The 23,039-nt window shown below is 31.1% G+C and overlaps 2 protein-coding genes across 6 annotated transcripts in view; one reads left to right on the forward strand and one right to left on the reverse strand.

Annotated features, from left to right (window-relative positions):
* The window catches only part of LOC117166834 (flotillin-2), a 342,246-nt gene extending 327,891 nt beyond the window's left edge, over nucleotides 1–14,355 (forward strand). The window contains exons 2-8 of the mRNA XM_033351169.1: nucleotides 2,839–3,135; nucleotides 5,751–5,983; nucleotides 7,479–7,598; nucleotides 7,772–7,986; nucleotides 11,387–11,570; nucleotides 11,715–11,861; nucleotides 12,008–14,355. Coding sequence (XP_033207060.1) covers nucleotides 2,839–3,135; nucleotides 5,751–5,983; nucleotides 7,479–7,598; nucleotides 7,772–7,986; nucleotides 11,387–11,570; nucleotides 11,715–11,861; nucleotides 12,008–12,037 — 1,226 coding nt within the window. The 3' untranslated portion in view covers nucleotides 12,038–14,355. The remainder of the gene's footprint in view (nucleotides 1–2,838; nucleotides 3,136–5,750; nucleotides 5,984–7,478; nucleotides 7,599–7,771; nucleotides 7,987–11,386; nucleotides 11,571–11,714; nucleotides 11,862–12,007) is intronic.
* A 122-nt stretch (nucleotides 14,356–14,477) lies between these two features.
* LOC117166824 (flocculation protein FLO11-like) overlaps nucleotides 14,478–23,039 on the reverse strand; it is a 95,838-nt gene continuing 87,276 nt past the window's right edge. For 3 of the 5 annotated variants that reach the window (XM_033351150.1, XM_033351152.1, XM_033351149.1), the window contains 2 exons: nucleotides 19,635–19,820; nucleotides 14,478–18,687 (listed from right to left, as the gene is read on the reverse strand). In XM_033351150.1, coding sequence (XP_033207041.1) covers nucleotides 18,287–18,687; nucleotides 19,635–19,820 — 587 coding nt within the window. In that variant the 3' untranslated portion in view covers nucleotides 14,478–18,286. Of the gene's footprint in view, nucleotides 18,688–18,915; nucleotides 19,821–23,039 lie in introns of those variants that run through there. The other 2 variants (XM_033351151.1, XM_033351153.1) reach the window with 2 other exon arrangements.

Here is a 23,039-nt window from a genome sequence, read left to right on the forward strand (position 1 = left end):
CCTTAGGTAAGAGTGGTTATCAAGTTCTATTATCCGCAATCGGAATTTGAAGTTGGGGGCCGCTTTATGGAGAAAACTAGTTGCAACATGGTTTTATTTTCTCCTCTGAATTTATATTTATATATTTGGTGACGGTAATTTTTCTTTTATATTTCAACACCTCCATTAAATATTAGACTATATGTTGACACCGTCGTGTATAATCTTAGGGAATGGTCTCTTACAGGGCGCTGTCAGCACATAGACTCATATTGAATGGAGGCGTCGATTTATACTATTTACATTTTTGGCATTGGAAGACAGAAAATATTAGACTTGTGGCTGTAAAATAAAAGACCCTTGAATAGTAACTGACGACACTGGAGTAGGCGTCTTACGGTATAGGTCGACCTACTCAGGTTTGCGGAACAAAACGTCACCGTTCTTTGTAAAACCGGTCGTTAGGAATGACAATTTAAAGACAAGTCTCTCATATGAAAAATCATTATATAAGAATTGATGAAATTGCCTCAATTATTCAAGATAGAATCTAGCGAAAATAATATATGTTTACAAGTCACCCGTTTGAGTATATTAAGACCTTTTACTGTGAAATCCTTATTTACACTCATTAGCATTACCTGCTACTTTCGCTAACATAAGAAACCCATTTCAGAAAAAATTCAAAAATTTTTATTTCATAATTTTTTGTGTACTAATGTCGGGGCTACAAGTCGAGGCCTCTCACTTCTTTTTATTGCAAATAGCTCAAAAAATGTCTGCATTGTTTAATAAAAATCAGCTGAAAGCTAAGACTTTAGAATTCAACAATATGATCAACAAAAAACAGAGCTTTTCGGCCTCTTTTTCAAGCATAGACTGTCATCTGTGCCCAAAAGCAAGCGAAGTTAGTTAAAATCGGAAAAATTCAGATATTCTTTCAACATTTTTTAATGCAAATCATTTTTCAAAGTTCTAATAAATTCAATATTTACTTTTTAAGGGGATTTCTTTACAAATACAAATACTTTATCCTGCGAACGACTGAAGATAAGAAGCCGTTTAATGGTCCTAAATGTGCAGTTTTGTTATGTGAGCTTCATGAAATATTTAAATTTATGGTAAAGTCATTGTCACACAAGACATATCATTTTGCATATTTTTGACTTTAATCGGTGTTGGCGCGTGTACCAATACAACAGGACAATTGTTAGAAAAAAGTACCTTTTTTATGAAACTAGCAACTCAAGAAGCAAGCCGACTACGTTACTATTGACTTAGAAAGTTACTTTTTTCTACTACTCGTCTTGCTGTGCCGGTCCACGTGCTAAAACTGATTGAAGTCCGAAATATTCAAAATTATATTTCATGCATAACAATGATTTTATGATTATAATTTTAATTATTGCGATGCACTCGTATCGAAGTATTCGTTCTGAAGATAAAGAGTTTGTAAATAAATCCCCGTAAAAAGTAAATTATAGAATTATCTCTGAAGTTTTAAAGATTTTTTCTAACGTCGACTGCTCTCTGATAATAGGTGCAAGGTCGACGTTTGAAAAAGAAGACAACGATTTTTTAAGATAAAATTGATAATTTCATTGAATTCAGAAGATTTTAAACTTTCACTTGCATTTCATTAAATAATTTAGAGACTTTTTGAGCGAGTTGTAACCAAAAGAAGTGAGGGATCTTAACTTTTGGCCCCGACTTTAGTAATATTGTTAATAGAGTGGGTTTAAAATAAAAAGATGAGGATTTTCATCATCGGCATTTCGACGATTTTTCAGAAAAGACAAAGTTCTCAATTTTTTTAAATTTAATTTTTAAAGTAGAAATAAAATAAAAATATGCTCACGGGATGTGTTGAATTGAGTCCCCAAAAGTTTTATTGGCGAATTTTATTAAAGTTGAAGAAAAAATTTTTAAATATGCCATACCCCAGGTTCCAGAGCACGAAAATGGTATAAAAAAAGGGATAATTATGTATAGAAGAAGTATTTTTTCGCTTGAAGCGCGAACTATAACTTTTAATTGTATAATAAGCAAAAGTAAAAAAGATATGTAGCTGCTGAGTTGGCCAACCGTTTGTGGGAAAATGAGCAACAAAATTTTAATATGAAGAAACCTATTTTGTACCACCTAAACTAGACGTACAAACGTTATTATTCCACGTTTGATTGAAAATAAATTGGCCCGTTAGTGGGAGGATGAAAATCTAAATTTTTTTATTTTTGTTTATAACAATTTCGAATATTTTCCCCTACATTTTTTGCCCATTTCATAAAGTAGTACGCAAATTCTGTATTGAGAAATACAATCTGTATATGATAATCAAATTATTACAGCGATTCAGTAAAAAAGTTTTTTGAATGGTAATTTTTAATATTGGCATTCTTCGAACTAGAGATATTTTGTAATGATAAGAATAGTCTTTTTAAATACTTTTTCTAAACACATCCCTGGTTTTAATTCTTCAGTGCAGTGAAATCGTAAGTTAAGTACTTACATCTACTAATACTTGCGGGAGTTTGACCTACTATTCGAATGAATACCTGTTGCACATCACGTAGCCACTCTGGTACCCCTTCTTTCGAACCGGTAACTCTGCTAAAAAATGATTCAAGATCTTCCCGCATTAATAAACAACAACTACTGATTTACCGTCATAAATTATAATTGATTGTCTCCTCAGACCACAGAATAAAAATACTAATATTCTACTTAAAATATCTACTTGCCAATAAAATTCAATAAACGGTTTGTAGAAACATTAAGTCGTAAATAGTCATTGCTTGTAAAAGAAACGAAAATGGCAAGCAGGCAAAAATTGAATCATGCTTCTCATTATGATTTCAGGAGGATGTTGCGGTTCGACGAAAAAGCGGACGATCGTTGGAGGGTATGCCTTCACCTGGTGGTTCGTCACGGACGTTCAGCGGCTGTCTCTGGAAGTGATGACCCTGAATCCTATTTGCGAGAGTGTCGAAACTGCACAGGGAGTACCACTCACGGTGTCCGGGGTGGCCCAATGCAAGATCATGAAAGCTGATGAGCTCTTATCAACAGCCAGCGAACAATTTTTGGGCAAAACTGTCCACGAAATCAAGAGTACCATATTGTCCACCCTAGAGGGTCATCTCCGAGCGATTCTTGGTTTGTATTCTTGGTTAAAATCTAGCTATCAAAATAGCCAGTATGGCGATTTCACCTGGGACCTGTATTTTTTTAGTGAAAAATAATTTCTAAACGCAGAACAATCATCGATAAGAGTATGTATTTTTTCCAAGATTCAGTACAATAAGATCTTATTTTTGACCTTATTCTCGTTATATCATGTTTAAGATAAAGTGCCTACATATTAATAAAAATTTTATATAATTGTTTATAGGGTATTAGGGTGGATAAGAAAATTATTCTGCATTTTTTCAGTTCTCACCCCTTCATTTAGTGTTATTTGGTAAAAAAATGTCTAACTTTTTTCGATTTAAACCAACACTTTTAAAGTTTGCTATCGGCCCAAAAGCGTTTAAAGTTTACTAAATCGTTTAATTTTGAAAAAAATTGTAAATGCTTCATAGAGGTATTGCAAAATAATTGTATAAATAATCAATTTAATTTTGTAGGCATGAGCAACCTAGTTTAAAAAAATATACATTCGTTGGAAATTGAACTATTTTTATGTGAAATTTTAAAAGGTAAACAGCCCAGTAAATGTGACCTTAGTCCCAGTAATCGTGATGCCAATTTTCTTGTATTTTATTCAATTTTAATGAATGTGATTTCTATTTGCTGTTATGAAATGTTGAAAATTAGAGAGTTTCTTCATTAAATGTTACATTAAACATGTTTTTGTAATAACATATTGAAATGAAAACCAATTTCCACGATTACTGGGACCATCACTATTATTGGGTCACTTACCTTTACAGTGAATACAAGTCTTTCAAAAACGAAATTAAAAATGATATCAACTAAATGGAGAAATATAAAAAGTAGTAAATTCATATTTTCAAAAGGTTTTAGTTCCTATATCCTGCATTCTTTTTTTATTTTTAAACGTACCTAGGTATTCTTGAAAAAAAATTATAAAGTCAAATTATTTATATCATTATACTCTGCAATGCCAAAAAGTAGGATTTCCATATGATAGGGACCCTAGAAAAAATGTCTACATACTTTTATTAACAAGCACAAATTTTGATATACCCCGCATCGGTAGTTTAAATATGTAACAAAATTTGATTATTAGTAAGTTCAAAGGAAAATTTTTGTTAAAAATGATATTCGCAGGATATCTTCAAAAGGCTCTTAGGCATGATTCAAAAAGGTCGAGTAAATTTTCTGACTCTTGGTATATTTTCTGAATTTGATAAAATTGAAATGAAAATTTTTAATTTAAGTTATATAAGTATTATCCAAGTACAGTGGACGCTTGCCTATTTCAAGGGTTGCGAAACGTAAGTATTTGCATATTTCAAGGCTGGAGGGGCGCCCACCTTTACCGCGAGTCGTCGTGTGATGTTTGTCAAGCAAAGTTCGTTGAAGACCTTACAGTTTCACGAAATACAATTAACTATCCGAAATTTGAGATTACAGTACGCGATTCTGATTAAATCTGATTCGATCTGATTAAATCGATCTGATCTGATTCGTATATTTATGACTTACTTTTATGTTTCGAATAATTTCTTCAAAAACTCGTATGCATTCCCATGACGTCATGCTAAAATACTCATGAGGGACTTGAAATAGGTGCGTCATGAAATAAGCAAGAGTTCACTATATAGAAAATATAGAAAAGTTACCTAAAAATGAGTTATAGTATTATAAGGGGTAACTTTAAGTGGTTGGCGGGTGGAGGGGGTCATTTATTTAAAAATTAAATTTTTAGTCTTGTATTGCTAACACAATTGAACCGCTGGCGACCAAAAGGGGACACGGCTGGATTCAGCCTGAGAAGTATTGTCCTGAGTGTCAATTTTAAAAATCTTTCTAATTTCAATTTTAAAGACTGATACTTGTAGAGAATTTCAAGGCGCATCTTTTTTCCTCTTGCAAAAATTTATAGGTTTTGTAGTTTTTGAGATAATTGGTAAAAAATGGATTTTTTGAAAACGAAAAATTCCAATTGCGTTTTATTGACTTAAGCTAATAATGTTGCCCTAACTTATGTCTCTGTAGAAGATTATGGTCCCGTTTGATTTTGAAGTGGGTTGAAAATTCATGTTTGGTATTGTTTTATTAAGTAATTGCATATTTTTGATTGTTCTTTTCACAATTCATTAGAGCTAAATAATAGTTCCATAACTGCACTAATTGCCAGGGGGGTTTCTCGGAGGTAGTTGCTTCTGTCAGGATGTTATTTTCGTGTTTTGACAGAGTTAAGTAATAGCTCGAAAGTATTTTCTTGTTTATTTTATTTTTTAGACTGAAAACTCAAAAAGATATCGATTATGGAATTTTTTAATAACTAAAATGCACATAAATAATAAATAAATTAATTTTGATTTGATATAGAAAATTAAAGAAATTTGACTTTTAGATTTCAGGAAATCACCTCAAATTTGAAATTGTTTCATTAGTCGCTACCCTAATAAAAATATTAATAGTCTCTGATTTTAAATGATGGAAATAACTATCCAGACTTGTAAACATTCCCTTTGTTTTCTTTGGATATTCATCGTATTATTTTCTAAAACTGGTACTTTAGTTTCCTCCTTGTAGCCTATGTCCGCAATTCTACTAAACTAAAAAGTTCTTTTTTGCAGGAACTCTCTCGGTCGAAGAAGTTTACAAGGATAGAGATCAGTTTGCTGCTCTTGTTAGAGAAGTGGCAGCACCGGATGTTGGTCGCATGGGTATCGAGATACTTTCATTCACCATTAAAGACGTTTTCGACGATGTCCAATATCTTGCCTCCCTTGGAAAGGCGAGAACTGCTGAGGTGAAAAGAGATGCTGACGTCGGTGTCGCAGAAGCTAACCGAGATGCTGGCATTCGGGTAAAATATATTTTTAACCATTCCAAATGAACAAAGTATATTAGTCCAAAAAAGGATTAAAATATATCGTAACACTTTTTACACACTCATCCTAATGAGAAGGTATTAGTTTTTCCTAAAATTTGACTTCGTCCGTTTTCATCATCTCAATGTTTTGAGACACCCTGAGTCAGAAAAAAACGATTTTAGAGAAGGTATATGTTTATCTGTCTGTATCCTGCCGACACGATAACTTTTGAAAGACTGATCAAATTGGATTGAGCTTTAACACACGTTTTTAATGCATGGTAAAAAGAAAAACAAGTTCGCCAACTAGCCATTATTGACCAACGGTTCTGGTTTTCTCCATCGAAAATGTTTTTTAAAAAGTCAAAAATTCCATTTTCCACTAAAATCTAAAAAGTTGAATATCTAAAAAAGTTAAAGAAATATTGTTAAAATCATTTTTTGATAAGATGCATATTTTTTGTTTTAATCGTAGAAATGTTATTCAAAATAAAATTTTTTATTTTCTTCTCAAACTAAATGCAAGATACGAAAAAAATTGAAAAGACAAAAGTGGTTCATCAGAAAAAGATCTATAAATTGTTTATATATTATTTTTTGATAGTATGCGTATTTTTCGTTTTATTCGTTAAAAAATAACATTAAAGGAACATACAAATTTTTGAAATAAGGGCACAAGATACGAATAAGAAATTCATAGACGAAAATTGTCAACCAAAAAAAAAGTCGTAACATTTGTTACAAATTATTTTTTAATTTATTTTTAATTATTAAATCGTAAAATATAACATTACGATAAAAAATAGTTTTTTTCGAGAAAAGGTATAAGCTACGATAAAATTTTAATTAATAAAATTGTTCGCTTAAATTGTATCTACAAATTGGCTCGGGACAATTTTTTTATAGTACGCCTACTTTTTTATATTACAGAAACATGACAATGAAAATACGTCCGTTTCAATAACAATCCACGTTATGAATTGTAATAATAACGATACGTTTACTGAAATGATTGATTCTTCAGTGTAGCTGCGAAATAAAGATCAATGTCAATTAAGGACAAAATATTAAAGTAATAATAAAAAGTTTTTGTATGTATAATAATATAATAGAGCTGAATCTAATATAGAAAAATGCGCATTTAGGACCAGTTTTAATCGAGCGCGCGGTATAAGATACGTTATGAGAATGTGTTCGTTAAAGCCGAGGGAGCTTTAACAAAAGAGAATTCGCAATCATCAAATTACATTTGTCGCTGGTTTGGCCTTTAATTTTAAAATGTCTCTGTATAATTGTAAGGGAAACACAAAGTTCGAGCTCGTAACGTGAGATAAATATACCCAGCGGGCAAATTTTTTTCTTGAAAGTTAAATAATCTGAAATTGAAAAGTGTGAGAAAAGTCAGCTATTTTGAAATTGTGGCTCTGAAATCCCGGTCTCATTAAAATCCTTACATAACTTTAATTGTGTTCTTTCCATTTGATTGCAGGAAGCAGAATGCGAGAAAGCAGCAATGGATATTAAATATAACACTGACACAAAAATCGAGGACAACGCGCGACTCTATCAGCTGCAAAAAGCAAATTTCGATCAAGAAGTAAACACTGCGGTAAGTCATTCAGTAGTAATACTTCTTGCCTCAAGAAATAATGTAAAAAGAATTTTGCAAGATATTTTGTAATTTCAAAAAAAAATAAACGAAACTTGTAAAATTTAGAGAAAAATAAACTGTTCCCCATAGCTTATTTGTTTTGCCCTCATGTTTGATTTTTGTTTTTGCAGAAAGCTGAAGCTCAGCTGGCTTATGAACTTCAAGCAGCGAAAATAAAGCAGAGAATAAGAAACGAAGAGATTCAGATCGATATTGTAGAAAGACGTAAGCAGATTGAAGTTGAGACACAAGAGGTTCATAGAAAGGAGCATGAACTCGAAAGTACTGTTCGGTTACCAGCAGAATCTGAACATTACAAAATTGGAAAAGTGGCCGAAGGAAAGAGGTAATAAAAAATAATTAAAACACTAAGAAATATTTTTTACTAGAAATTGTGACGTTCCTAAGCAAATGGACCACTTTGTCCATAATTGGACGAACTTCGGACATTTTAGTTTGCAAGTTTCATTACCGAACGTGTTTTTTTATTCGAATATAAAAATTACCCATATCCGATTACGCTTTGAAAGATAAGTATAATGCCGCCATAAATCTATATTTTTTACCCTTGTTTATAAAAACACCCCTAACCGCTGGAGCATCTTCAGTAAAACATTATTTTTTAAACCTTCACTGGCTATTTCCCAGTTTTCCCTGTCAAAAATGACATTTTTCTCGGTTGAATTTTAAGTATTTATAGTAATAATTATTCAATATGTTTTAAACAAATTTTACAATTCCAAGACCAAATATATAATGTAACTTATTGTAAACGTGATTTCAGATTTCTAAGCCCAAGACGCTCTCAGAACAGTAGAAATAGTGTGATTTTTCAAGAAAGTAGGAAAATAATAAAGATCTGAATTCTTTTAAAGAATATTAAAGAAAGTCCCATAATCGTAAGATTTCAAGTCGAAATATATTACGTTTTCAACATAATAGTTGAGTTTTTCGGAAAAATATTCAAATTTAAACGAATAAACAGTAGAATTTTTAATCAGAAAAGATTAATTCGGGATCAAAAACATGACGGCAGACTTTTTAATTAAAAATAATTAACTTTCAATTTTAAAAAACGAGCACTTTTCAACCGAAAGATTAATTTCAATCAAATTTTCGACCCTAAAAGTCAAATGTTCAGCAAAACAGTTGAATGACCAAAAAAGTTGAATTCTGAACCGAAAAAATAATAATGCTTTACAATTAAAAGGAATAAACTTTCAATGAAGATTAGTTGGATTTCCTTACTGGCTTCTATTAATTTAGGTCTCATTTAATTAAAAAAAATTTTTAACGGGTAGTTCACTTGAAAATAGAGGAATAAAGATGAATTATTTTTAGAAAAGTGAAAAATACGGAAGTAAGGCAGAGTGTGAAATCTGTGATTTATTAAACCGCAGTAAAAATTTTGAGCAAGGAAGCAACTGATGTTATTTCAAAATAGTAACGTTCCGCGAAAAAGTTTCTATTTTGACCCAAATTCTAAAATATATATTTTGGATTTTTGATCGGAAATCAAACTGCAGTCTGTGTTCTTTGTCCACTAAATGGAAAAAAATCTCCACGAAACTTTAACTTCTAATAAGTTTTTCTTGAGAAAGCTATTTTCCCATTCATGTGTGAAAAATTAAAAGTATTCATAACTTTTATTATGCAATTTTCAGTAATTAAGTATATAAATTTAGGTTATCTATTTTATTTCTATGTCAAGTATCCAAAAAGGAAGTTTTCTCTCTCAAGTATAAAAAGAACTTTACTATTTGAACGATCCATCAAAACAAACTGAAAATTCTTAAATACATATAAAAAGTATAAAAGAAACATTCATTTTCGAAAGAAAGATTATTTTTTAAATCTTAAATATAAAATGACTTGCGCAAGTCCGCAAATTGCGGATCTGCAAATTATTGTAAATTACCAAAAATTTTCGGAAATTTGTAATTGAATTTTGGGTAATTGATGTTAAGTTACCATACATTATCGGTTATATTACCATAAATTTTGGAAATGTTATAAAAATGCTTAAAATTGAAATTTTGATAATTTGTGGTGAGCTACCATATTTATCTGTAAAATTATCATAAATGACAGAAAAATTTCCGCAAATTTGTAGACTTTTTTATTGAACTTTGGGTAATTTATCTTCAGTTACCATAAATGACCTGTAATACTGAGATTTGTAATAATAACATAAATGACCAAAAAATGTCTTAAATTTGATGAAATTTATAAAAATCTGTTTAATTGATTTTTGGGTAATTTATGGTAAGTTACCATATTTACCTGTAAAATTACTACGAATGACCGAAAATGTCCATAAATTTCCTCAAAATTATAGACATTTCTCAGTTTAATTTTGGGCGTCCTCTGGTAAGTTACGATAAATCATGCTTCCTTTATTCGAAATCTAATAAGGTGCAATTAGATTTTTTTTATTCTTATGTAAAATGATCTCCAGAATCCAAAACTATGTAGCAGAACTCTGGCAAATGTACCGTTCTCAATAAATTCGTAATTCATGATTTTTTTTATAAACGTTACATTAAACATATAAAATTTGAAATTTTGTCTCTCTTGTTAGACAAGCTCATGAGAAACAATAGTTATTTCTGAATTTTTTCGGTCCGACGAATATTGATTGAATAAAATAATTAACGTGTAAAATAAGTGACAATAAATGTTTTTATCAATAACCCAAAAAGTGTTTTATAAATGGAAAAAAGTAGCACTCTTCTAAAAATACCAACTGAAATACACATGTTTTTAATGAACACTGTTCCTCTAAAGTTAATAATTTTCAAGATAACAAAGCTTTCGTTATAAGTCATTTTATCACGTTACAACAGTCATTTTTCATTGAACGAATTAGTGTTAGAGAACAAATTCCTGCAAGAAACAATACTTACCTACTTGAGGAATATAAGTATATCTAAAATGTTTATTAAATTGTTTAAGTTTACGCAAACTGCAATAATTGTTTAATTTGCTTACTTTAAATTGGTATAACTCTTTCTGAAAAAGACATAAATGTTGTCAAAATTAGTGTACTTATTCTTTAAAGTCGTACTAAAATAATAATGTGGCCCAAAATTGCGATATTTAAATATATGGACCTGTACAATTGTTTAAATTTAAGCGATTATCTCTACTTATGCGTGAAATAGAAAGACGGGAAAAATCGGAAATTACTACTAATTCAGTTATACCATTTAAATTTTTGTTCTTTTATTCGTTGAAGAGTTATGACTATTTATTATTTTGGCAAGTGCAAAACACCTGAAACTGATCATTATATCCATTCAAAGTGAGCAAATTAAATAATCATCCCAATTTTTATAAATTAAAATAATTTATTGATCATTTCAGTTTTATTTGATTGATTCTCTAGTATGTAAATATAGTTTTTTGCAGGAATTCACTCAATGATTCACTCAATGAATGACTATTTTTTGTAACATGATCAAAAGACTTATAACAAAAGCTCTGTTATCTTGCAAATTATTAATTTTAGAGGAACAGTTTGAATTATAAAAATCTGTATTTCAGTTGCTACTTTCAAAAGAGTATTAGTTTATTCCATTCATAAAATATATTTCTGATTATTGATAAAAACATTTATTGTCTCTTATTTTACACGTCAATTGATTTTGTGCGATAAATATTCGTCGGAGCAAAAAAAATTCCGAAACAACTATAATGTCTCATGAAACGTGCTCAACATTTCAGTTTAATTCCTACTTTCTCAGGTCGCAAACTGTGGAAGCTGCAAAGGCTGAAGCAGAGAGGATTCGGATGATTGGTGAGGCGGAAGCACACGCGTTGCAAGTAGTCGGTGTCTCTGAAGCTGAAAGAATGCGTATGAAAGCTGCAGTTTACAAGAAATATGGCGATGCTGCCATTCTCAATTTGGTGCTTACCGCATTGCCTAAGGTAAAATTACTTATAATAATATCCAATTTATTAATTGTACAATTTTTTTCAAGTTGAGAATTTTCCTCAGCAAACAGTTTGTGAAACAAAAATATATTTCTAGTTACTATAGTTGCAGAGCTAAAGAAAATGCTTTATTTTCAGATTGCTGCTGAAGTCTCTGCACCTCTTGCAAGGACGGAAGAAATTGTACTTTTAGGTGGAAGCGGTACAAGTAGCGAAGAAATTACACGACTTGTTGGCCAGTTACCTCCGGCAGTTCAAGCAATCACTGGTGTTGACCTCTCAAAAGTATGTTCAAATAAAAAAAAAAAACATTTTTATTAACAAAAAGATTTTTATTAAAAATAACCGAAAAATATTCCGATGTCATATTATTCCATGAAACTTTTACGATACTAAAGTTAAAGAATATTAACCCAATGTTTTATTCTCAGGTTTTGTCCAGAATTCCTGGCGCTAAGTAATTTCTTGGACATCCTAAGATGAAAGTCTACTGCCAGTGACTTCTACTATATTTCGGCACCGAGATTCATCACCACATTGGTTCACTCTAGCTAAAGCTTTCCTCTTCTGGCAATGAAATGACATTCGGCAAATGGCTATAACAAACTATTACAATTAGGAATTCGATACCAGCACCGAAAATGTAACACTTTTACTCTTCTGAACTGCCTACAATATTTAAATTGTATTCTATCTCTGAAGTTACTGTCAGTTTAGACATTCTTGCCTTTATCGTCGAGGTCAAGATCTGAGGAAAATCCTCAATTTTTACTTCACAAAAAAAAATGTTAGGAAAATTTCACGAAGCCTTGCCGAAAGTCCTTCTAAATTTGTAGAATTTTATTTTAATTAATTGAAACAAGTTTGACTTAACATTATGAGAAATAAGTATTCAGAAATTAAAAGTTACCATCGACCAAAAGATAATATATAAAGTTAAACTTGTTTCAATTACAAAATAAAATATCGTGCATGCCTTGATCAGATTTTCTTCGTTAATATTTTAGTTGATGACGAGAAGTTTCATTTTATTATGCCAAGATGCTTTTCTATCGCCGATTACTAAAATTCATATAATTATGATCAGCATTGATAGAAAAGTCGTGTCGAATATGTATCGAAAATAATATTTTCTTTAAATAAATAAATAAAAATTTTCTTTTTATTATTTTCGATAGCATATAAATATATTATGTAAAATAAGAAATGAAGTGTATTATTTTTAATTTACTATAATTTATAATTAAGTTATGTTTCATTAATCCACAATACGCAGTTGAATTTTCAAGTTTCCTTACATGTACGTTATTAGTACATGGCAATAAATTAACTTTTAGATTTACATTAAGTAATGAGGGCCGTAAAATTGGCATCACTGTGTTCGATAAGTCCGCAGACTCAAATTCGCATCTTGCCTTTGATCAAAAGTGTCATTTCATTTGAGAAATAAATTTCAAATCAGAATTTACCAAAATTAGGAAATTTATTCCATAATTTAATGAAAGTTCCCTTATTTTTTAAAATCAAAATGGGTGATGAGAATATGAGTCCAAATTTCGGCTTTAATTGAAATTTAAAGGAAATGACTAAGTTAATTCAATAATCTGCAGTAGACAATTATATTTAAAAAAATTAGTAAAATAAATTTCGCAAGCGTATTGTGATCGACTAATTCGATCACTGTGTTCAACTTAATGAGGTGACGAAAAAAATTTTAATTCCATTTTTATACGTAATTTGACAAACAGGTTTTTTTAATTTATCTTGTACAATATATTTCTATACTATATATTTTTTAATTTCAATGTGTTGTTTACGAAGAAGTTATACGAACTTACCTTTTAAACTTTTCGAGTTTCTAATCAATACCGCAAATTATAATTCTATGAATAGTTGTGTTGCGAGTCGAGTTCTACATTAGTAATTGTTAGTATTTTTACAATCGTTTCTCTGTCAAGAAGTAAAAATGATTGTTTATGAGAAATTTAAAGTGTATTGAACTTAATTCTTCAAAATTGAATTCCGAAATACACTTTTCATTCCTTATAATTTATCATAAGTGTAATTTACATTTTTTAAATCTTGCCTTAAACTCTGTGCAGTGGCGGACTGGCGTGGGACTAAATACCTCGGCCATTTTACTTTTTTTTTACAAATTTGACAAATTTTGTTACCGGTGTTTAAGACCGGTCAAAAATACTTTTACCGGGACGGTTAGTTCTTCCCAGTTCGCCTCTGGCTCGAGGTTTAAAATCACTCACTATTTTATACTTTTGTAAATAATCAATATTTGATTTTAACTTGATATTTTAAATGTGCCAATGTAACTTGAAAACGTATTTCGATTTCTTTCGAGTGTTTGATGCTTTTTAATTCCAGATTTATTGTTTATTAAACTAATCAGATGTTTTTAGACTAATTTTGTTCACCCATTAAATATACCGCGAGTGTTCCAAATTGTCTTGTTTATGTCTAGTTGTCGAGGATTTAAGTTATCAGTATAAAAATAAAAATAGTAAAAGAATTCGTCGTCAATCAAAATTAAGCTAATTTAACCAAAATTTTCTATTAATTCTTCGTATTTGAATTTCATCACGATTGTACGATTTAAACAAAAATATCTAATTGTAATGTCCAATTTAGGTAGCAACTTGCGACTCGCTGAAATGTCAAAAAGAAATGTAAGTCTAGTCTTTTATATACAATGAAAATAAAAAACAATGTATATTTTGGAATCTACGTGCTAGAAAAATAACACATTAATTCTCTACTGAAAGTATGTAATGTATTTTTAAAAGAGCATTCTCATTCCTGATCACGTGTATGCCTTTTATTTTTCCTGAAATATATTCCAATCAAAATAAATAAATTAGGAAGGGCTTTTAATTAGAAAAAAAAACGTTTAGACGCTCAATAACATTTATTCGGAAACATTCGATCCATTCTACAAACTCTGCGCACGATTTGTACGACTCTGAACAAGCGCGGTAAAAAGTTCCTCGCCGTTTTTATCGTTATTATTTTGTTTTTCTTTCATATTTAATATAATTATATTTTCTCATATACTATATACAATTTTAGGTTTGCAGTTCTTGACGATGTTAGTAGATGTCACTACGTCACTATGATGTTAATTAATTTTTAATTACTTATATCACATACACTCCCCCGTGCGTTCTCTTTATTTTTTACCCCGCCCCAATCCATTTCTGCCCTTTTCTGCGCGCGTATTTACAATGTGTGTAATTTTATGTTTTAAGATTTTTCCAGCTCATCAAGAGCAATTACGATTGTGTTCAAACAATTCTTAAAAAATCAATTCCAAACTCTCGCCTAGAAAAAATTCCCATTTTTTCCGTCTAAACAATTTCCAGCATAAACTCAGTCTAAAAAATTTTGAATTCGCTCAAAATTACAATCACAGCCATAAACTTAAGAACAATATTCAGAGATGCCTTTTTAACGTCTTTGTCGAATTTCATAATTTTTACATTTTATGTATTATGCAAAACGAAATGTGCGAGTAGAAGGATTTCGAAAGTTCGGATTTTTTTAAGAATTGGTTGATCGAATGCATACAACCGATCCAGCCTATCCACTACTTATCGTCTAATCACTCTAATCCAATCGATACATTTTTGTATCGAACTCAAAGAGTTTCGTCTCAAGTGTCGCCGGTAAATCGGTCACGTAAAATGAAGATAAAAGTACGCAGTTAGTTGCGTTACGTTCACCTGACTTAGAAAAAAATAAATAAATACAAAAAAAATAAAATAAAAAAAAACGTAATTTAACTTGGACTTTATGACGCATCTTTACGAGATCGAAAAAATCATTCACAACTTCCGCCAATAATTTATTCTGCACATCAGATGATGATGATGATGATGATGATGATGATAACCCGACAATACGTGTGGCCTTGGTTCTTCAGAACAGTCACCGATCATAGAAATAAAATACACCTTTATATTTTAGTACAAAAAACTGAATCAACAGAAATGAGAGATAGAGATGCATACTTGCAATACGTACTAACATAAAAATTACGAAATCGATGCTGCATGCACAGAATAATGTAGATCCTGCAATCTAGCAAAAATATTTCAAAGGTTCCTTATTCCACACAATAAAGTTGTATCCTTTATGTTTTGGTTTTTAACCAAAGTCTCCCTAGAGAATTCATTATATTGTGATGGCAACGAATTTCCGATCCTTACAAAAAAAAAACTGGTTCAAAATTAATGTTTTTTCTTGGGAGTTGAATTTCAAGATACTTTTGGTAACCGTTTATTAAATTTATTTTTTTTATTAAATTATATCTATTATATCTTTAAATAAATCACTTCATGTATACAAATTTACAAATTGTCACATTATATGTAACGATAGTTTGAGCGCTGAAACATGCAAAAAGAGATTGAAATGAAATATGAACAATACGAATTTCAAAATGTTTAGACTCTCAGTAGCTTTAAATTCATTTTTATAGAGGTTTCCGACATTGAAGAAAACTCCTCTTCCCACAATGCTCCTCTTTTTTTGTACTTCTCGCGAAAATTAAGCCAATGAGAACATGAACATTTCTACTACATTTTCTGGCGTCACTCGCAGACTTTTAGATTGAAATTCGAATACAACATACAAGGTGGCAAACATACAATTTTTAGAGACTATCGCCACTCATAGAGTTGACATATTTCTTTAAATCTACACATTTAATCCACTTTTCGCAACAATGATATGCTAGTTTCAAATGTTCGCGATCAGAACAAGTAAAACGATATAAAAAAAAAGAAAAGAAAAAACTGAAAGAGAAGAGGAAGTGGAACATTTTTAAAATAGACTTAAGTCAAAAGCCGTGTATACAAGCAAGTGCAACCGTTCTGAAAGTTTGGGAATTCAACGTGCCTCGTACCTCCAATCATCGCTTTCGTAATACACTAAAAAAATCACATAAATCGACTATTATTCTCTCTCCATTTTTGTCGCAATCGGTAGATCGAACGTTTCAAAAGAGAATCTTCAAATACCTAGAAAATCTCCAATCGGCAAATATTTCTTGCATTTTTCACACGAAATTAAAAAAAAAATCTCGATCAAAGGTGACAAGATAATCGATTTTTGGAAGATTACGTAAGAATTGTGTTGGGACAAAAAAAAACACAGGCTCGCTTTCATGTCTTGTGACCTGGAGACTAGATTTTCGGGAGCTTCATCATGAGCTTATTCAAACAATATTTTCCTTAAGACTGAGATCTCTGGAAAATAAACGAAAAATAGAATCAAATTATTGCTGGGTTATTAGTTTAAAAAAATCGTTCGAATGAAATGCACAAAAGTTTAAAATCAGTTCAAAAAAAAAGTTCACATCGAATTTATCAAATAAGAAAAAAGGCCTACATAAAAAATCAAAATTTGTTTCTTCCTCAGAGTTTCTAGTGACGAAATATTTTTTTTCATCCTCGTGAACTTGGAACTTGTAAATTTGGAAATCTAAAAGCAAATCTGTGATCAATGAAAAAGAAATTCCTTGTTTTGATCAACTGAAATAGTTTGAAAAAGTCTAATGAGTTCTATATCTCTCAAAGAGCTATTGATAAAAATAATTCGATGCTTTTGAATTGTTAACACTAAAACGTGTTATTGTTAGAGTTTGAAAAGGGATTGATTTATATGGTCCAAAAAAAAAGGTTATCTAAAAAGTTTAATCCACAATTTTTTAAATCTACTTTTGTTAATTCAAAGAATTAAGTCTGAGTTTTGCAATTTGCCATTTTTGGAGCAATCCAGTATTATTAGCAAACTCTAGGCTCTAATTTCTCGTTGTATCTAGTCTTCAGCTCGGGTTGTGTCTGATTCTTACGTTTTCGAGCAAACATCATCAATCTTTCTATGCATCCCCGGATACGCGTACAAATTTAAAGTGCATGAATAGTCAGACGACCTTCGAAACGTGCATCTGAAATATTTTAGTCCCACAATGCATAACAGACGGAATGTATGAAAAATTTTGATGCTTTTGTAGAAATTTTTCGGAATAATTACTGTATTACGCCTGCTGTAAAATCGGCTACATATGATGACAGTTTTGAGAGTGGCGACAATTTACCGAGTTAAATTAATTTTATACATTATTGCCAAGAGAGGCACTGCCACCAAATGTAGCCAGCTTGACTGTAAAACTCTCTTTCTGATTAGGTTTGTAACATCTATCACGTATTTCGTATTGCAAAATACATATTGATAAAGAAATCAGAAATGAGTGCCTTTATGAATTTTATTTCAGATACCTCTTTCATCAGTTGTACGTAAGTCACAGGAATAAGACAGTAATTATTCCCGAAAATTGCGATCACTCGCAATGCACTATCGTATTTTCCCCTACCCCACTTGGTATCCAAATATACAAACTTTTCCTGAATGTTCCTACTAAATTATCACTAAAATATTTCAGACTGACAGTTTCAATTATAAATAAATAATCAAGTTCGAAAAGTAAACCAAATGTGTACTTTGGATGACAGCCGATCCTCGAAAAATGTACGCGCACCAAAGATAATCTTTGATAATAAATGAGTAATGACGAGAATCGTGTTGATCGCGAAAATTGCAGAGAAGAGATGACGCTCTCTTCGAATGGATCTGCACCCGATCTTCTCAAGCGATTTGGCTTCATTTCAGACGGGATTCGGTTTCCCTGGATTTCGTCAGACGCTTGAGTGCGTCGTCGAGGAAGGCTGAGTACAGGAAGTTGCTGTCGACGGCGGAGAGGAGTTTGAGGGTGAGCTTACAACTACAAGGGGCGAATTTACGAGGGTCGCGGTATTGAGATACTGAGCTTTGACGAAAGGCTTAAGGATGGGCGTCGTCGTTATCATCTTCCCCGCGAGGCTCGAGGGTGCCAGAATATGAGCGGTGACTTGCTGGTTCCCCTGGGAGACGACGGTCATCGGCGTTACAATTGGTGTTAGACCTGAGACTGAGAGAGGCGTGTGCTGGCCTACGATGTGAGCTATACCTTCTGTGGACGGAGCGTTTTGCACCACTGTCGAATTCCCTTTCGCCGGGGCAGATTGAAGAGAGACTCCCGCGTGGCTCAGGGTCAGTCCTGTGATCAAATTATTAGGGACGTCAAATTTGTTAGTCATTTACAAATAATTCCAAAAAATTTACTTTGTTAAACTCATTATTTTCATTTGAAGGTGAACTTGAACTTGAACTTTAATTGTTAGTATTTATCTGAAGATAGTCCACAATTGATCTTTAGTCTAAACTACTTAACACTCTACTTTATGCTTTATGTCTAATCATGGATAACTGAATAATCTAATGTTCATAAATAAATAAATTTTATTACGCAGTTGCGTACACTCTTGTATAGTACTTATCATACTATTATTAATATTTACAATTTTTCAGTGTATAAATCGTTGTTTAGTATATTCTAAATCGCCGATTCGAAACGGGCTGTGAAAATATGGTGCGACAAAAATATTGTACCAAACGACATATCCTCAATTTCGTTTAAAAAATCCTACAATTCGTGTAAATTAAATATTAAAAAAAAAAAATTAAAACTGAGGACTAGCGTTTAGAGAACCATAATACATTCTTTCTTGTAAATATGTCATAAAAGGTGGATTTTACAAATAAGTAAGAATAAAAATGTTGCGCATATTCAAAGCGATCTGCTAACGGCATCAGAACAAGCCGCTCTGCATATGGGCTTTTGTCTAGCACCAATTCATTACAAAATCGCAACAGTGCGACCTGGCCTTGGTATATGGTGCCGTAAGGAAATTCGCAAAAAAAAATATAGACAAAAGAACATTTGTAAAATGTTAATAAAAATGATAAAATAATCTATGACGGTCGCTTATGAATGTCTACTGGACGTTTAACTAAAAATTAATAGACTTGTCTTCATAATAATAAAAACTGGTTCATGCTTATAGGGTTTAGTGTAGTAGAGTAGTTGTAAATTTTCTGAAATTTGATTGTCAACGCGTAAGGCGATGGATTAGAACACGTTGACTAGCGTATATTATCAATCACCTCCTTGAATAGCGAGGGGGTGATGGGCCTTGAGGGAACGGAACACACCATTTGCTGGAAGAATATTCAGTTCTGCTCCTCCAGGCAATCTCGTCAACTCGGATCCGCTTCCACCCACGAGCGTCACACCCCCAACCATCTTATGCGTGGTTTGAGCATCGCCTGTCCTTATCCTTGTCTGAGCAGCTGCAATAAATGCGAACATCGATTATTTCTCTTTTTTTCACTACTAGACAAAATCCTCTACCAATTCAGAATTTAAATTCTTTCTCAAGTTGACGATTACATTTCTCTTCACAAGTATCCTCACAAAGGAAGATTTTCGAATTTATTTAATCAAACGTTCCTCAATTTAAAAATGTCTAATATAATGTTCTAAGCAATTGTCCGGATGTGTGTGTGTGTGTGTTTGTATGTGGGAATGTCACTCTTTGTTGTAAACACGACAACTTGAAAACGGTGGCAGATACATGGATGAAATTTTTAGGACTTATTTTCACCACTATAACCTTGAAACTGACTGAAGGATTTAAAAAAATATTAATTGAATCTTTTTCGCCCTTATTAATATTTTTAATATCGGGTTTTTATGGTAAAACTTGTTTCATTAACACAATTCAAAGTTGATGCAAGAATATAAAGGATTCCTTGGCTCGAAATGAATCGATTGACCTATAATATTAAAACACTTTATTAATGAGTAAGTAAGTTATTGTCATTTATATTATATTAAAAGTCGATTTTGATAGTAAAATTTTTTTCATTCTCATAATTTAGAATCGATGCGAGAATAGAAAAGATGTGTTGATTCGAGAGGAAACGATTCACAAATAATATTGTTACATTTTAATTAAGAGTAAGAAATTTATGGAAACGCACAATATTTGCGGTTTTCTCTAGTAAAACTTTTTTCTTTAACATAATTCAAAGTTGATGCAAGAATAAAAAAGATTCCTTGGCACGAGACGAATTGATTGACCTATAATATCATTCATTTTATTAAAGAGTAAGGAAGTTATGGTCATTTATATTATATTAAAAATCGATTTTGATAGTAAACATTTTTTCATTCTTATAATTTAGAATCGATGCGAGAATAGAAAAGATGTGTTGATTTGAGACGAATCTATCAACTAATAATATTGATACATTTGATTGAACAGTAAGGAAGCTATGGTAACGCCTAATATTTGACAAATTAGTTTTTCATGGTCAAATTTTTCCATTAAAATAATTCAAAATTGATGCAATAACGAAATATTTTGATCCGATGCAAATTGATTGACATATAATATTAATACACTTTATTGAAGAGTAAGGAAGTTATGCTCATTCCTAATATTTGAAACATCTGTTTTAAACAGAAAAACTTTTTTCATCGACATAAATAATATTTGATTTATGGATACAAAAGACGCTTTGATTATAAATTTTCAAATAAAATAATTTTGACAGAACGATATGGATTGTAATAGTATTCATTTTAATTTTTTTTTTAAATTTTATTATTAAATTAAAATCTTAATCTTAACTTAAATTAATTTAAAATGAAGTTGGGAAAGGGATTGAGTGCCACAGAATTTCCTTTCCCTTTTTAAAATACTTTCCATTGTATTTTTAATTTTTTTCTGTATTATTTTGTCATTGTCTATTTTTTGTAAATTTCTATTCTTAAATTGATTAAAATAAAAACTTTTGTTTATCTATTATTTAAAAAATCACAAATGCAAAGTCCTCGTGTAATGAGCACCGTATAAAATTACAAATAAAGTGAAAATAATCGAGATCGAATTTTATTACTAATACAATTGAACCTGAATTTTCGTAAACTGTTTTTGTGCATTCAGTCAGAGCGTGATAAAAAGCATCAGTTGAGGTGTATAAATTGAGGTTCCAGTATAGTATACATTTGAAATGAAAAATTCTTTTTACGTTTTAAAAAATTTTTTAAATAGAAATTATACTTAACTTAGAACGCCTATGTAACAATGGCAACTTAATTTTTTGTCAAATAATAGTTTCGATAGAAAAAAAAACTGAAAATCCTGGTAATCAGTGGTTTTTGTACCACCAAAAGATTTTTTTATCACTCGTTTTTTTCTCGACTATGTCACAAAATGTCAAAACACTGAATTCGAATCCAATAGTGAAATATTTCTATCACATCATGTTTTTGAGTAAATTAAGGGCAAACACGTTTACGCCCTTTTTTTTAAAACGTATGGTGGCGTGTATATGAATTTCTAGAGGCTTCTAATAGGGATCAAATTAAAGGTGGAACTTTGTACTTTAAGATCAGCGCACAGCAAGATAAGTGATGAATTTTTTAAAAATTACAATATTAATAAAAAGGTCCCACCACTAATTGGAACCCTATTAGAGGTATCTATAACGACAGGTTCGCGTCCTACGTTGAATCAAACAATGGCTAAAAACGTTCAGTTTCTCAAAGACTTTCCCCTCTATTTTATCAGAAGTGTCTTATTTTCTTGAATAAAAAATTGCTTATCTCTATTCAACAACAAATAATCTAGAAATTCTTTCCTAGGTGTTGATTAACCCGTTAACCCCAAGAGGGGTCAATTTGACCCAGTCCGAAATTTCAAATTGGCGCCATTTTCGAACCAAGCTAGGAGACCGGTTCTTACTTACACCTAAAAAATTGTACTCTAGGATAGAAGTCTCACGCACATTTTCGACTTGCTAGTATCCTTCAGTCAGCTATAGGGTTCAGTCAAAGTGCAGTTCGGGTCGATTTGACCCCTCTCTGGGATTTACGTATGCATTTCGTCAGACCACATTTGGGGTATTTTATACCTTATAAGTCAAAGTATAAACATTGATTACTTATTACATTTCAATCGAGTTAGCACGATAATAGGAGCACGAACGAAAACAGGTGCATTTATCTTACGATTTCACTTTATATTATTTGAATAAGAAAAATCATGGTCCTCTGTGTACATACTTAGTTGAAAAAAATATTTTTTATTACTAAATAAATGGTTTTGCATAGAAAAAAGTTTATATTTATATCCACACCTCTTACATTCACACCTAAAATATTGCATGAGTTCATGTTAAAAATTAAGGCTTTTAATTCGGTGAAAATTTCTTGCAACAATTTTTCATCGAAAGGCACACTCTTCCCCTTTAAATTCCTTTTTGAACCGTTCAATTTGATTAATTTGTCTCTCAGTTATGAATTTTTGAAAAAAAAACTATTTTTTTCTATCAGTTTATTTGTTTATTGTTAAATATATCATCAATAATTTTTAAAAAAACACATATAACGAAATTGCGTCGTCAAGTAGAAGGTTCAAACAAGAACCATGAATGTTTTCAGATTTTTAGGAACACGTTTTCGATTTTTTTAAAGCGTCGGGTCGATTTCACCCCCCCCCC

Source organism: Belonocnema kinseyi, chromosome 2 (genome assembly GCF_010883055.1).
Source record: "Belonocnema kinseyi isolate 2016_QV_RU_SX_M_011 chromosome 2, B_treatae_v1, whole genome shotgun sequence".
NCBI lineage: Eukaryota > Metazoa > Arthropoda > Insecta > Hymenoptera > Cynipidae > Belonocnema > Belonocnema kinseyi.